The sequence below is a fragment of the Octopus sinensis genome, linkage group LG25 (assembly GCF_006345805.1).
Source record: "Octopus sinensis linkage group LG25, ASM634580v1, whole genome shotgun sequence".
Taxonomy (NCBI): Eukaryota; Metazoa; Mollusca; class Cephalopoda; order Octopoda; family Octopodidae; genus Octopus; species Octopus sinensis.
In genome coordinates, this window is record NC_043021.1 from 1,757,486 (window position 1) to 1,772,122 (window position 14,637).

A 14,637-nucleotide genomic window follows, 5' to 3' on the forward strand; every position below is an offset into this window, starting at 1 on the left:
GCTGTAAGCGAGTGCCACCATCATACAGGGTCCTTCATTCCTGATCTTTCATGAAAAAACACGTCTGATCATGGGAACATATTCACCTTGCTCGGAAAGAGTGAAGGTTGATGACAGGAAGGGTGCCCGGCTGAGGAAAACCAGCCTTGACAAAATTCCATCTGATCCATTTTGAGCGCAGGAAGGTTGCATGTTAAAACGATGCTGATGTAACCAATGGCAACAGTATATTTATTCCACCAGTTTTCACAAGTCAAAACTGCTGAGCTACAACAGTATGGATGGACTGCTTACAAAGAACATCAAGATAACATTACCTATTTCTTTACTACCCACAAGGGGCTAAACACAAAGAGGACAAACAAGGACAGACAGACGGATTAAGTCGATTACATCGACCCCAGTGCATAGCTGGTATTTATTTAATCAACACCGAAAGGATGAAAGGCAAAGTCGACCTTGGTGGAATTTGAACTCAGAATGTAGCGGCAGACGAAATACAGCTAAGCATTTCGCCCAGCGCGCTAACGTTTTTGCCAGCTTGCCGCCTTGATAACATTACCGTCATTTAAATGGTATCCTGTGATGATGATGATGAGGAAGGAAGGAAGGAAGGGGAATATTGTGTGAATGGAGGGGAAGGAAGAGAACTAACAAAGTGGGGAGAAAGGAAAGTAATGTGCTTGGGTGGAGGGAAAAGTAGCGAGGAAGAAGAGGAGGATGAGGGAGAAAAACTGTACCTTGATGGAGGAGGGTAACTGGGTTTTGAACTCATGACCACACTATATTGCAATAAAAAAAATATGAAAAGAAATTTGGGAAAAAAAAATCTGCTAAACAATGCATATGACATGATTACACACAAGACAATGAGTAAGCCCCTTATGTGGTCAACTTGCCCTGCAAGAAATAGAAGTCAAATCCTCTGCAAATTACACTCAACTGTCTTCAAAAAAAAACAGAGACAGACTAGATAATGTGATCCTAGGTATACTGTGCCCTAGGTTAGGTGAAAAGGATGGAATGTCTGTGATTGTAGGAGGTCCCTGACTTACTCCTCTCAAGGCTGACCAAGGGGCTAAGACAACAACGAACAATGCAGGCAGGTACGTGATTACAAAAGGACTACATTTACCGATGTCGACAAATTGGATGTGGGTGTTTTCGCTTGTTTCTTCGGAGTTTTGATACAATAACCAGATTCTTCTTCTTCATTGTAAAACCGAGAGTTTTTCTTCCGGATTCTCTGAGGCTACAAAATAATTTACAAACAACATTTTCATGGCTTCTGTGTTTGTTTTTTATTATTTTTTTTTTAATTTTTGTTTTTTTTAAAATTCTACCCTTTAACCATTTCTTCAACAATATATTTCTTTAAAAAAAAAAAAATTCTCTTTTGTTTATTCATTTCAGTTATTGGACCGTGACCAGAATGGGGCATCACAGTCACCAAGGGTTTATGTTTTTCTTGGGAGCGTTTCTTTGATCTGTTTTTTTTTTATCTTTTATGTTCCTTATACCAAGCCTGGTACCTTCTCTGGTATATATTTTATCTATTCTGATAAGAAATGAAAGGCAAGTCATCATTGGCCTAACAGGAAGTGACTTGGTCAGAACTCAATACACTGAAGCCCCAAATTCCTTCATTACTGCCCCTATGCGCACACACAAAGGGTGCCAGTATAATAAGGACCACATTTAAAACCAGAAATAAAAGAAAAGCAAATATTTAAGAACAAAAGAGAAACGGTAAACCACAAACAGAAAATACTGGAAACATTTCATCTTTTTTTTTTGTTTTAAGGATTTCTTAATAACACAAATTTTTTGCCGTATTTCATTTTGCTTTTCAATTAATTTTAGCTGGAAATGTGGTAATTACTTTAAATATATCCAATATGTGTGTGTGTATAATTATGTGTGTGTGTGTATGTATGTATGTATATGTGCATATATATGTGTGTGTGTGTGTGCATATATATGTATAGGTGTGTGAGATCAAACCCCAGAGCTGGTGTCAAAAAGGATTAAAGAATTACACAGACAATTTAGAAACAGAAATAGTTAGAGTAGATTCTGGTATCAGCCAGATTGGTAGTTCGCATTGTGCCTCTGGCACTGTTATTGTCTGTGGTCCAAGACACTGAGATACCAAACTGTTCCCTTCGTTAGTTCTTAGATTCTTTCAACTATTTAACTTCACACAAACTTCTAAACCACCCATCCTTCCTTCTGTTACGACTCCTCAGTGGCGCTTGGTGGTTGTTGTATTGAGCACGGTGCCACACCCGATTCCAAGCAGGGATACAACAAAAGTTTCCAATTAAGATTTCTGATTAAATTAATAAATAAGGCTAATATTTATAATGAATCCGACATTTTCGATGGGTGTGCAGCACGCACACACGGCACACCTGGAATATACGCCCCAGCTATTACTACCGTCTTCACACTTCGGATTCGGCACTAAACATATCCTTCAAATCCTTTCTCCCTAAAAACAACATCCTTCTGGAATCTTCCCAACCAACATTTTCCGGCAAATGTTGCCCACTGTTTAAGTTTAGCCCATTAAGCATTTAAACCAGACACATCCGGCCAAAATATTCCACCCATTCTATGTTCAAACTTGCCAGATCCAGCTTCTCACACCTACTCTACAATGTCATTCTCAAACTAAACATTCACATCATCCAAATCTCAAAGCTACGAGGTTAATGCCTGGTTAATTAAAAACAATCAGATTAATTAAGCATTACATTTGATGAAGTAATCTGAATGCTAAAGGGTTAAATTAAACATCACTCACGTATTTGTCCACACTCCACTCATTACTCAACTCAAACGCTATGCACTCAGGATTTCTTTACTCATTTGTAAAATATTCTTGGATCATTTTAAGTGCATGTGTGTGTGTATATATATATATTCTTTTATTTGTTTGTCATTTTGACTGCGGCCATGCTGGAGCAGTACCTTTAGTCAAACAAATCGACCCCAGGACTTATTCTTTGTAAGCCTCGTACTTATCCTATCGGTCACTTTTGCTGAACCGCTAAGTTACAGACACGTAAACACACCAATATCGGTTGTCAAGTAATGGTGGGGGGACAAACACAGACACATATATATATATATACTCGATAGGCTTCTTTCAGTTTCCATCTACCAAATCCACTCCCAAGGCTTTGGTCAGCCTGAGGCTATATTAGACGACACTTGCCCAAGGTGCTACACAGTGGGACAGAACCCAGAACTATATGGTTGGACAGCAAGCTTCTTACCACATGCAGCCCCCTAAAATACTCCAGGTTTTAAATCTGGCCCAGATATTAGAAAGGTTGCAAAACCCTGCTCTAAACACTGGGACCATTTTGTCTCAAAACAATTGTTTTATCTCTCTTAATCTTAGTTTACCTCCCTAATCTATCTAATTATCCCCTTAGTCTGGTTACAAAGAAAGAGCTGACCAGGATCTACTCAACAACAATAGCAACAATCAAAGTATCAACCTAACAAAAACCATTAACAAGTAATTAACAATAGAAATTAAAACAAAATTAACTTTTAAAATCACTCACATTTCCTCGTCGAGGGGGCGTCCTGTAGCAACCTTTGCCTGGAAAATTGGAGATGAAATGAGAAGAAGAAGGAAAGGACTTCATAAACAATACAAGCAAAACAAATGTTTTACATTCTGCAGGGATCCAGTAATTAAGGACATCATCATCATCATCATCATTATTATTATTATTATTATTGAGTGAGAGAGCAGTTCATGCCATCAAAGTGACACTGGGGTAAAATATACGAAGCCCAGTATACCCATCGTGACTACCCGTCTGATAAGGGTACACCAGGCACATGCATCACAACCATATGTGTGTGCGACATGGTGATCTCATATCAAGATAAACAGCACATGACCTTGCAGCTGGGGCCCAGTTAGAATTTTCTGCTGGTCGAGTAACCCATCCCGCTCAAAAGGTCCCCGAATAAGGGTTGTTTAAGGATGTTGAACGAAACACCCATGTTTCCAGAGGTGAAATATTCAAACCCCTATTATTATTATTATTATTGAGTGAGAGAGCAGTGCATGCCATCAAAGTGACACTGGGGTAAAATATATGAAGCCCAGTATACCCATCGTGACTACCCGTCTGATAAGGGTACACCAGGCACATGCATCACAAACATATGTGTGTGCGACATGGTGATCTCATATCAAGATAAATAGCACATGACCTTGCAGGTTGGGCCCAGTTAGAATTTTCTTCTGGTCGAGTAACCCATCCCGCTCAAAAGGTCCCTGAATAAGGGTTGTTTAAGGATGTTGAACGAAACACCCAAGTTTCCAGAGGTGAGATATTCAAACCCCTATTATTATTATTATTAGGTTGTTCTGAAAATAATGGCCAATTTCAGAATCATAACTTTATTCTGGAAAAATTAACAACAGAAATGTTTTGATTAGTCAAAGTATGCATCTCTGCCACCAATCAACGAGATTATTTATGCCTAGAATCTGACAAAAACTTATTGGCTCTGGTGCTAAGAAATCTTTGAATGCTGGTTCCACCTCTGGTTTGGACCTGGAAGTTTTATCCACTTAAAAACGTGTTTAAATGCTTTAAAAAAATGGTAGTCATTGGCTGAAAGATCAGGAGAACACGGAGGATGTGGTAAAGTCTCGTATCCCAAGTCTGTGAGTTTCTGCAGCGTCATTCTTGCAACATGTGGTTTTGCATTATCGTGGAGCAGGATTGGGTCACGCCGATTCCGTGTGTTGCATTTCATCCTTTGATACTGTCCTCCAGATCTTGGGCCCTTATGGTCAATAAAAGAAATCATTGTTGCTGCTGCTACTACTACTACTACTATTACTATTGTTATTATTATTATCAAGGAGTGAGCTGGCAGAATCATTTGCATGCTGGACAAAATGCTAAGTGGCATTTCAACCAGCTTTGCATTCTGAGTTCAAATTCTGCCGAGGTCAGCTTCCCCTTTCATCGTTTTTGGGTCAGTGAAACAAGTACCAGTTGAGCTCTGGGGAGGGTCAATATGATTGACTTGCCCTTCTCCCACAAAATTTCAGTCCTGGAGTCGATTTGCTTGACTAAAGGCGGTGCTCCAGCATGGCCACAGTCAAATGACTGAAACAAGTAAAAGGGTATTCTACTCTAGGCACAAGGCCTGAAATTTTGGGGGAAGGCGATAGTCAATTACATTGACCTCCCAGTACGTAACTGGTACTTATTTTATTAACCTCCGAAAGGATGAAAGGCAAAGCTGACTTTGGAGACATCCTAATGATAATAACATTTTCTACTATAGGTACAAGGTCTGAAATTTGAGGGGAAGGGGACTAGTTGATTACATCGACCCCAGTATTTCACTGGTACTTAATTTATTGACCCCAAAAGGATGAAAGGTAAAGTCGACCTTGGCGGAATTTGAACTCAGAACATGAAGACAGATGGAAATGTTGCTAAGCATTTGGCCTGGTTTTGTAACAATCCTACCAGCTCTCCACCCTGATGATAATGATTTCTTTTATTTGCCACAGGGGTATCAGAATGAGCAGGACATTACAGAGACAGTTTACAATTAAAAAAGGGAGGGAGGAATTTAAATTAACGAAATGTGTTTAATATTTACCCTCTTTTAGGCTAACTAAAGCCTTCGCCGAGGAACCTGGGAAAAGAAAAAAGAGGGAGAAAATAATAAAATTAGAATTGAAGAAACAGCAACAAAATACACAAGAGAAGTTTGCTCACAACACCTTAGCGTGGTCACCGGTTTGTTTGTTTTTTCTATAAAAGTAATTTTGTTTTGTATAATATGCATGGAACATTGTGTGATATGAATAAATGTTTTTAAAGCCCAAGATGCAGTGGGGTGGGACTGAACTCAAGACCACACGGTTGAGAAACAAGCTTCTTAACCACAACAGCCATGCCTGCACCTATGACTATCTTGAGAAAAATTCAAATCTAGTTGAGGATTGAACCCACAACAGCCAGACGTCAAAGTAGATAGAGAGACCCCCCTTCAGTGATGAATGACCATGGGATTGAACCTAGAACGTTACCCTCTGAGGTACAAGTCCGGGCAAGGTTGTTTATGGAAGACCAGCAGTAAGCCATGCATACCTGACCCCCCCCCTTTTTCCATGCCATCAAAGTTATCCATGAGAAAGGTAAAGGCCGACACACCTTCCCACCAGTGATTTTGCAACTCATTTCTACAGCTGAATGAATTGGAGCAACATGAAATAAAGTGTCTTGCTCAAGAACACAACAAACAACATGGCCTGGAAATTGAACTCATTACCTCAGGATTGTGAGCCTGACACCCTTACCACTGAGCCATGCACTTTCACCTTTTTTTTTTTTTTTTTTTTACAAAGTATATACAGTTGTTGAAAGTAAAAAGACATCAATCAATGAATTAACTGCTCCACCCCCACCCCCACCCATCCCCACTCCCAAACAACCAGTCACCTTCGTATCAATATCACCTGTGCCCTAAATAATAGGGACAGGGAGTCCCCCACTATATAATTGCATTTATATTAAAAACAGCTGGGGGGGGAGGGAGCTTGTAAAGTTAAAGCTGTGAAAGGAACAGCTGTTAAGCTATTGCAACTGTACAGTAGAGATAGGAAGGAGTCAGCCAGTCAATTACTGTAGTGTACAGTGTGTAATAAGTAGGTCAGTGCATGACCACAGGAAATATTCAGTGAACAGGGGGGGGAGGGGTTACAAATTAATACAGATCTTATATCGGGTTAAGCTAAACATATATAATAAACGATACATATATATAAATATGATACATACATACACACACATATATATATACGAATAATACATACATACATACTCTTTACTCTTTTACTTGTTTCAGTCATTTGACTGCTGCCATGCTGGAGCACCGCCTTTAGTCGAGCAACTCGACCCCGGGACTTATTCCTTTTGTAAGCCCAGTACTTATTCTATCGGTCTCTTTTTGCCGAACCGCTAAGTTACGGGGACGTAAACACATCAGCAACGGTTGTCTAGCAATGCTAGGGGAACAAACACAAACACACACATATATATATACATATATACGACAGGCTTCTTTCAGTTTCCGTCTACCAAATCCACTCACAAGGCATTGGTCGGCCCGGGGCTATAGCAGAAGACACTTGCCCAAGATGCCACACAGTGGGACTGAACCCGGAACTATGTGGTTGGTTAGCAAGCTACTTACCACACAGCCACTCCTACGCCTACATACATACAAATATGATACATATATGTGTGTATATATATACACATACATGTGTGCATATATATGTGTATATATATATATATATATATGTGTGTGTGTGTGTATGTATCATATTTATATATATGTATCATTTATTATATGTGTTTAGTTTACCACCTGACTGGCCCTCGTGCTGGTGGCATGTAAAAGCACCGACTACTTGTGAGTGGATTTGGTAGATGGAAACTGAAAGAAGCCTGTCATATACATATGTGTATGTGTCTGTGTTTGTCCCCCCAACATCGCTTGACAACTGATGCTGGTGTGTTTACATCCCTGTAACTTAGCAGTTCGGCAAAAGAGACCTATAAAATAAGTACTAGGCTTATAAAGAATAAGTCCTGGGGTCGATTTGCTCGACTAAAGGTGGTGCTCCAGCATGGCCACAGTCAAATGACTGAAACAAGTAAAAGAAATTAACATCTGGTTTTCCATGCCGGCATGGGTTGGATGATTTAACAGGAGGTGGCAAGCCAGAAGACTGCACTGATCTCCACTGTCTGTTTTGGCATGATTTCTATGGTTGGGTACTGTTCTTCATGCCTACCACTTTACAAGAGTGCACCAGGTGCATTTTAGCAGGACTCCTGTAAGGTCACCAAGTAACTTGCAACACAAGACCCCATCATCACCACCACCTTAACTGAGCGAGTGGGGAATAGTATTGAGGAGAGTGGCTTTGTGCAGGTGATCAGGATTTGAACGCAGAATGTAGACCCAGAAGGATTGTCACTAAGCATTTTGGCTGAAGTACAGACAAATCTGCCAGTTCGCTGCCTTTCATAATAATAATCTATTAGGCGTAGGAGTGGCTGTGTGGTAAGTAGCTTGCTTACAAACCACATGGTTCCAAGTTCAGTCCCACTGCGTGGCACCTTGGGCAAGTGTCTTCTACTATAGCCTCGGGCCGACCAAAGCCTTGTTAGTGGATTTGGTAGGATAGCAGGGACAAGAAACAGGTGTATTACAGTAAGGGAGATACATGGCTACCCTACTTGGAAAAAAGAGAGAGGAAATGAGAAAGAAAACAGCAAAGATGTGTCAGGGTGCATTTGCAAGTTACAAGGAGGTGAATGGAAGTGGAACAGGGGACTGGATAGGGTGAGTAAATTTGCAAGAGCATGAAAGGAGGACGGGAGACAGAGGAAGAAGAATTTAGTGAGTGGTGAGGTGCAAAATTGGCTTCCTACAGTTTCTGTCTATGAAACTCACTAACAAGAAATTGGTCAGCCTGCAGCTGTAGTTGTAGTTGGTACCATTACAATTGCACATACTGTAAAATGACATACACAAACAGGTAAACTGACACCCGAGTGTACGAAGAGCACTTCAAATGTAATTAGTAGTGACTCTCTTGAAAAATCAAGAGAATTTGGCATTGGGCTGTTATCGAGTACCTGCAGAAAAGGGGATTAACCTCCAAGGACATGGTTGCTACATTAAGAGATGGATGAAACTCCAACTTTATCAACAGAGCAAAAGGGGACAGATAAATTTAGGAAGGGAAGGGAGAGTTTTGAAGATGACTCAAGGTCTGAATGTTTTGCAACTGCCACCTGTGAGGAAAACATTGATTGTGTTCACCACCTGCTGATGGACGACAGGTAATTAACTATAAATCAAACAGCCATTGCTATTAGCATATCCCATGTGAGAGTTGAAAATGTTCTGCACAGGGAACTTGACATGATGAAGGTTTCTGCTTGGTGGGCACCACATCCTCTGACAACTGATCAAAAGCGCACCAGGCTGGTCACATCACAAGAAAATTTAACGTTGTTTGAAGCAAATCCAGCTGGTTTCCTTGAATGTTTCCTAATCCCAGGGTACGAGTTGGCTTCATCATTTTGAACCAGAAACAAAGAGACAATCCATGCGGGGAGAAAAAAACAAAACCACTCCTCATCTGCTCCTAACAAGGTAAAGGTCATTTCGTCTACAGTAATCCCTCACCTATCAAGGATGTCACATTCCAAAACCCCATCAATAGACAGAAACGTTAGCACGCTGGGCGAAATGCTTAGCAGTATTTCCTCTGCCGTTATGTTCCAAGTTCAAATTCAGCCGAGGATGACTTTGCCTTTCATCCTTTCGGGGTCGATAAATTAAGTACCAGTTACGCACTGGGGTCGATGTAATCGACTTAATCCGTTTGTCTGTCCTTGTTTGTCCCCTCTGTGTTTAGCCCCTTGTGGGTAGTAAAGAAATAGGTATTTCCTCTGCCGTTACGTTCTGAGTTCAAATTCCGCCGAGGTCGACTTTGCCGTTCATCATTTCGGGGTTAATAAATAAAGTACCAGTTACGCACTGGGTCAATGTAATCGACTTAATCCCTTTGTCTGTCCTTGTTTGTCCCCTTGTGGGCAATAAAGAAATAAGAAACAGCTCTGTACTGTATATTTTTTTTATTATTTTCGTAATTTATATGTCTTATTTTCATGTATTTGAGCTTTTATAAACTCTCTCTACACTCTTAGGAGTATCCGTGTCGCCTCTGTTTTTGCCTCTCAAATTTCATTTTCCATACAGTAAGTACAGTTCTTTGTTTACTCATCTACGGTACACTAACATATTTTCTTTCAATATATTTCAATCAATGTGTTATACAGTGCAGTATTGTATTTCAATTTATAAATTTATTAATTTTTAGGCATGAAAATGCTTATTTTACCACAGAAATAATTAGAATCTAAAAAAATATAAATACCTATTGACCGCAGAAACCCGCGAAATACTGTGGAGTGCACAATATAAATTTACATATATTAGCCAGAAAAATCCGTGATGTACTGAGGGTGTGATAGGTGAACCGCGAAATGGCAAGTGATTACTGTATAGGGAAGGTGATGACCTCAGCCTTTTTGGGATGCAAAAGGTAGTGTTTATTGACTATATTCAAAAGGACCGTACCATCAATGATGGTATGGTTATGCCAGCTTACTGAGGCAGTTATGAAAGTCTATCAAGATCAAATGCCTGGGAGAACTGATGAAAGGGGTCTTGTTTCATCAATACAATGCTCCTGCAACACAAGTCCTTGCTTTCAATGGTTGCTGTGTGTGATGACAGCTTTGAACTGGTTGATAACCATCACTACCCTCCTGGTTTGGCCCCCACCCACCCATCTGACTATCATCTGTTCCCCAACATGAAAGAAACACTTAGATGGGACCCAGTATCACAGTGATGATGACATCATATCTGCTGTTGATGACTTTTTTTGACCAACAGGATGAAAGCTACTTCACCAATGGGATCCGAGCACTGCAACACCGATGGAAGAAGTGTGTGGACCACAAGGGGGACTATGTTGAAAAATAAATCTCATTCGGTCACATTCCATGAGGGAATAATGGTCAGCTTCTAAGTTTTTCAGTCGACAAGGGTAAGAATCCCCTTCGGTCATGAATGACCATGGGATTGCACCAGAACATATATATATATATATATATATATTATATATATATATATATATAATATATATATATATATATATATATATAATGTGAAGGTGCATTGCTCACAATCATGAGGTAGTGAGTTCGATTCCTGGACTGGGCTGTGTTCTTGAGCAAAACACTTTATTTCACATTGCACCAGTTCACTCATCACTGGTGCCAAGCTATATTGGGCTTTGCCTCTCCCTTGGATAACATCAGTGGCATGGAGAAGAGGGGCTGGTATGCATGGGCGACTGCTGGTCTTCCACAAACAACCTTGCCTGGACTTATGCCTCAGAGGGTAACTTTGTAGGTGCAAACGATGATGATGATGTATATATATAAATACACATATCATATATTACATACTATACAGCATAATATATCGTAGAGTGGTTGGTGCTAGGAAGGGCATCCAGCTGTGAAAACCCTGCCAAACCAAAGTAGCATAGGGTAGTTTTTCTACATCTCCAGCTCCTGTGAACCATCCTACCCATGCATTCATGGACGATGGGTGTTAAACAGTGATGATGATGATATGTGTGTGTGTGATATATCATGAATATATTATATATACACATACAAGCATATTAATGTTCCACCAAGGTTTGCCCACGATGACAAAAACAAATTATGTTAACCATTTGTGTACGGTGAAAGAGAATTCAAGATCTCCAATACACACTAATGTCGAACAAAAGAGCCTTCATGTAATCATTCTACATGCTAGAAATAACAGCCAAGTCTCCTGCAAAACACACCTTGCCTTATTAAAGGAAGGATACTGGATAAGTGTAGTCTTTGAAACACTGTGTCTGAAATAGAATAAAAGGCTGGACTGAAATGGTCACGGCTGGGTAGCTTTCGATAAACGGTTTCATGGATCAGTAGATATGTAAGTATATTGAACATATACACACATATAAAGTATAGATTATATACACAAACATATATGGATATAAACACACACACACACACACATATATATATATACATACATAAACTTAAGTATGCATGTAAAAAAACATGAATACAAAAATATATACGCATATAAACACACAAGTATCATATATATATATATACACACACACACACACAAGCATAAGTATACAAACATAAATACAGAAATATACACGTCTATAAATACACATACAAGTATACATGTATATAAACATCAATACACAAACACACACACACACATATATATATATATTATATATATATATATATATACACACACACCCCGCATCTTTTAAGTATTAACATTAAGATGATGAGCAAGCGAGCCTCCCATGCGATTTAAAAGGCTGAGGGGTGGCGGTGCACAGAAAGGAAATCAATCAACGTGCAATACCGATTCTAAATATAGACCGAAATTATATCAGAATTAAAGGGAAGGGCTCTGAGCAAACTGGGGAACTGTGCCACGGTGCTTGTTGTGTAGGGCATCAAATAACTTTTACCCTAAATAGGCGATAAGGGTTTAGCTTAGGAATCAGAGGTAAAAAAAAAAAGGGAGAGTGGGAAGAGAAGGGGTAAGAGGGATGTGACTGATTTGGGGACCCAGGTTCGAAGAAGGACACTTGGGATTTCATGATTTCACAGCCCCAGAGGAGAGAATGACGCTTCAGAGGTAGTGATGCCTTTCTCAGATCGATCAGAAAATTTATGTGGAATGATGTAAACACAGCCATGATAAAGGGTGTATAGGGAAGGCTTTGGACTTGAGTCTGGGTCCAAAGTGTATACATACATATACGCGTGTGTGTGTGTATATATATATATATAATTATATATACTCACACACATAGATGTGGTGGGAGGGGCGATACTTGGAGGGGTTAGTAAGATTAACATTAGGCAAGAGTTATATATATATAAACAATAATTAATTAAACAAAATTGATTACACAGCTGACGAAAAGGCATTACGGGAATGAATTTACTAATTAATGCGAGATTAGGAAGGCAAGCCACATCGGTGAACCCTGTAAAGCCGTGACGATACTGACGTGTATATATATATATATATATATGTGTGTGTGTGTGTGTGTGTATGCATGTATGTATATTCACATACACACACACAAACGTATATGATGAAATGTTAGATACAAAATACAAACATTCTCTCTCTGGGAGGAGATTGTAATTTCAGAAAATGGAAAAATAAATATGTAGTGAAGTCTGACACAGTACAACAAATATAATCTATAAATAAATAAAAAGCACTTCTGTAAGGTGTGGAGGTCTATATAATTGCGTGCGTATCTGTGTGTATGATTGATAGCTTTGCATGTATGTATATAAATACGTAGATATGTAGGTAGATAATTGCATGCATATATATATATGTATATATATATATATATATATATTATATATATATACAGGCCAGAAAAAAAGAGGCAATTACGGAATGGTATCATGAGAAATGTGTAAGCAGTCGGAAAGTAACAAGGAAGACGAAGATATTTTGATAATTAAAGATATTATGCACCACCCCAAAAGGTATCGAGAAGTCTGTAAAGCAGTCACGAATTATACACACACTATATATATGTATATATATATTTATAATATATATATATATACTCACACTTTTGTGTGTGGTTATATATCGAATTAAGCAAGTGGGGAGGGGGTTAGACACAATTAAGTGTGTGATATATACGTGTCTGTGTGTGGTTAGATACAGAATTTAAGTGTTATAGGAGTGTGTATATGTGCATACATATGTGTACACATATATATATGTATATATATAGAAGTAGCTATAAAATATGTATAGTATTACACATGTATATATGTGTATACATTTATATATACATACATTGTGTAATATATGTGTAATCTATGTGGGTGAGTATTAGCTAAAGAATGTGTGTGTGGTGTTTGTGTATGTATATGTATATAATTAGTGTGTGTGTGTGTATATATATATTTGTGCCCGTATTAGAATGTATGTATAATGAATATACATACATTCTAATATATTAGCACATACTTTGCATAGATATATATAGATAGATAGATATATATAAATATATATATGTATGTATGTTTATATAATAGATAGATAGATAGATAGACAGGCAGGTAGAGAAAGAGCAAGACGGGTGGGTAATTAAAAGGCGGCTAATTGGAAAGGAAAGGAGATTTAAAGGAGAAAGACAATAAACAAGTGGAAGAGACGACATCGAATGAAGGTAAATGTCTGCCCCACACGACAACACTGCATCGATATATATGGAGAGATGTCTAAAGATGAGGGCTTTGTTGGGGAGCCATGGAGGGTCTTGAGGACGGGGTAAGGCCAGGAGAGGAGTTTGGGGCCATCGGGTGGACGGGACGGGGTCGGATTCGACGTGTAATTATTTATAACAACAGAAAAGTGGTGTCTCCTTCATGAGTGGCAAAACAGGGGTGGATATTAGCGGATGTGTGTGGCTTTAGGAGCGTGTAGCGGGGCCGTGGGGCGTGTGGTGTCGATTGCGAGTGGTCGTCGGTGTCGGGTGGACGTACGGCGTGGTGACGAACGACGGTTGAGGGGACGAAAGGCGAAGGAAAAGGGCGAAACGGCCGAGCGAAACAAACAAACAAACTCACTTTCCAATGACTCTTCCGCCATCTTGATCGCGCCTCTTTTTAAAAACTTTCACTACGTTACTTCTGTAGGCTGATCGCTGATTGGTCGGATCTGAGGGACGAGGAGTGGGAAGCGGAGGAGAGAGAAAGAGAAAGAGACGAAGGAAAGCGAGGGGGGAAAACGAAATAACAGAGAAGAAGAAGAACAAGGGACGGAGGAGGAGGAGAAAGAGAAAGAGACGAAGGAAAGCGAGGGGGGAAAACGAAATAACAGAGAAGAAGAACAAGG

At 39.4% G+C, this 14,637-nt stretch overlaps 1 protein-coding gene across 3 annotated transcripts in view; it reads right to left on the bottom strand.

Moving 5' to 3' along the window:
• The window catches only part of LOC115224267 (protein lin-9 homolog), a 33,389-nt gene extending 18,907 nt beyond the window's left edge, over positions 1-14,482 (bottom strand). The window contains exons 1-5 of one of the 3 annotated variants that reach the window (XM_036513506.1): positions 14,370-14,482; positions 5,662-5,697; positions 3,582-3,619; positions 1,136-1,252; positions 741-782 (exon numbers count right to left, since the gene is read on the bottom strand). In XM_036513506.1, the coding sequence (XP_036369399.1) occupies positions 741-782; positions 1,136-1,252; positions 3,582-3,619; positions 5,662-5,697; positions 14,370-14,391 (255 nt within the window). In that variant the 5' untranslated portion in view covers positions 14,392-14,482. The remainder of the gene's footprint in view (positions 1-740; positions 783-1,135; positions 1,253-3,581; positions 3,620-5,661; positions 5,698-14,369) is intronic. The other 2 variants (XM_029795077.2, XM_029795079.2) reach the window with 2 other exon arrangements.
• Positions 14,483-14,637: the final 155 nt, after the last annotated feature.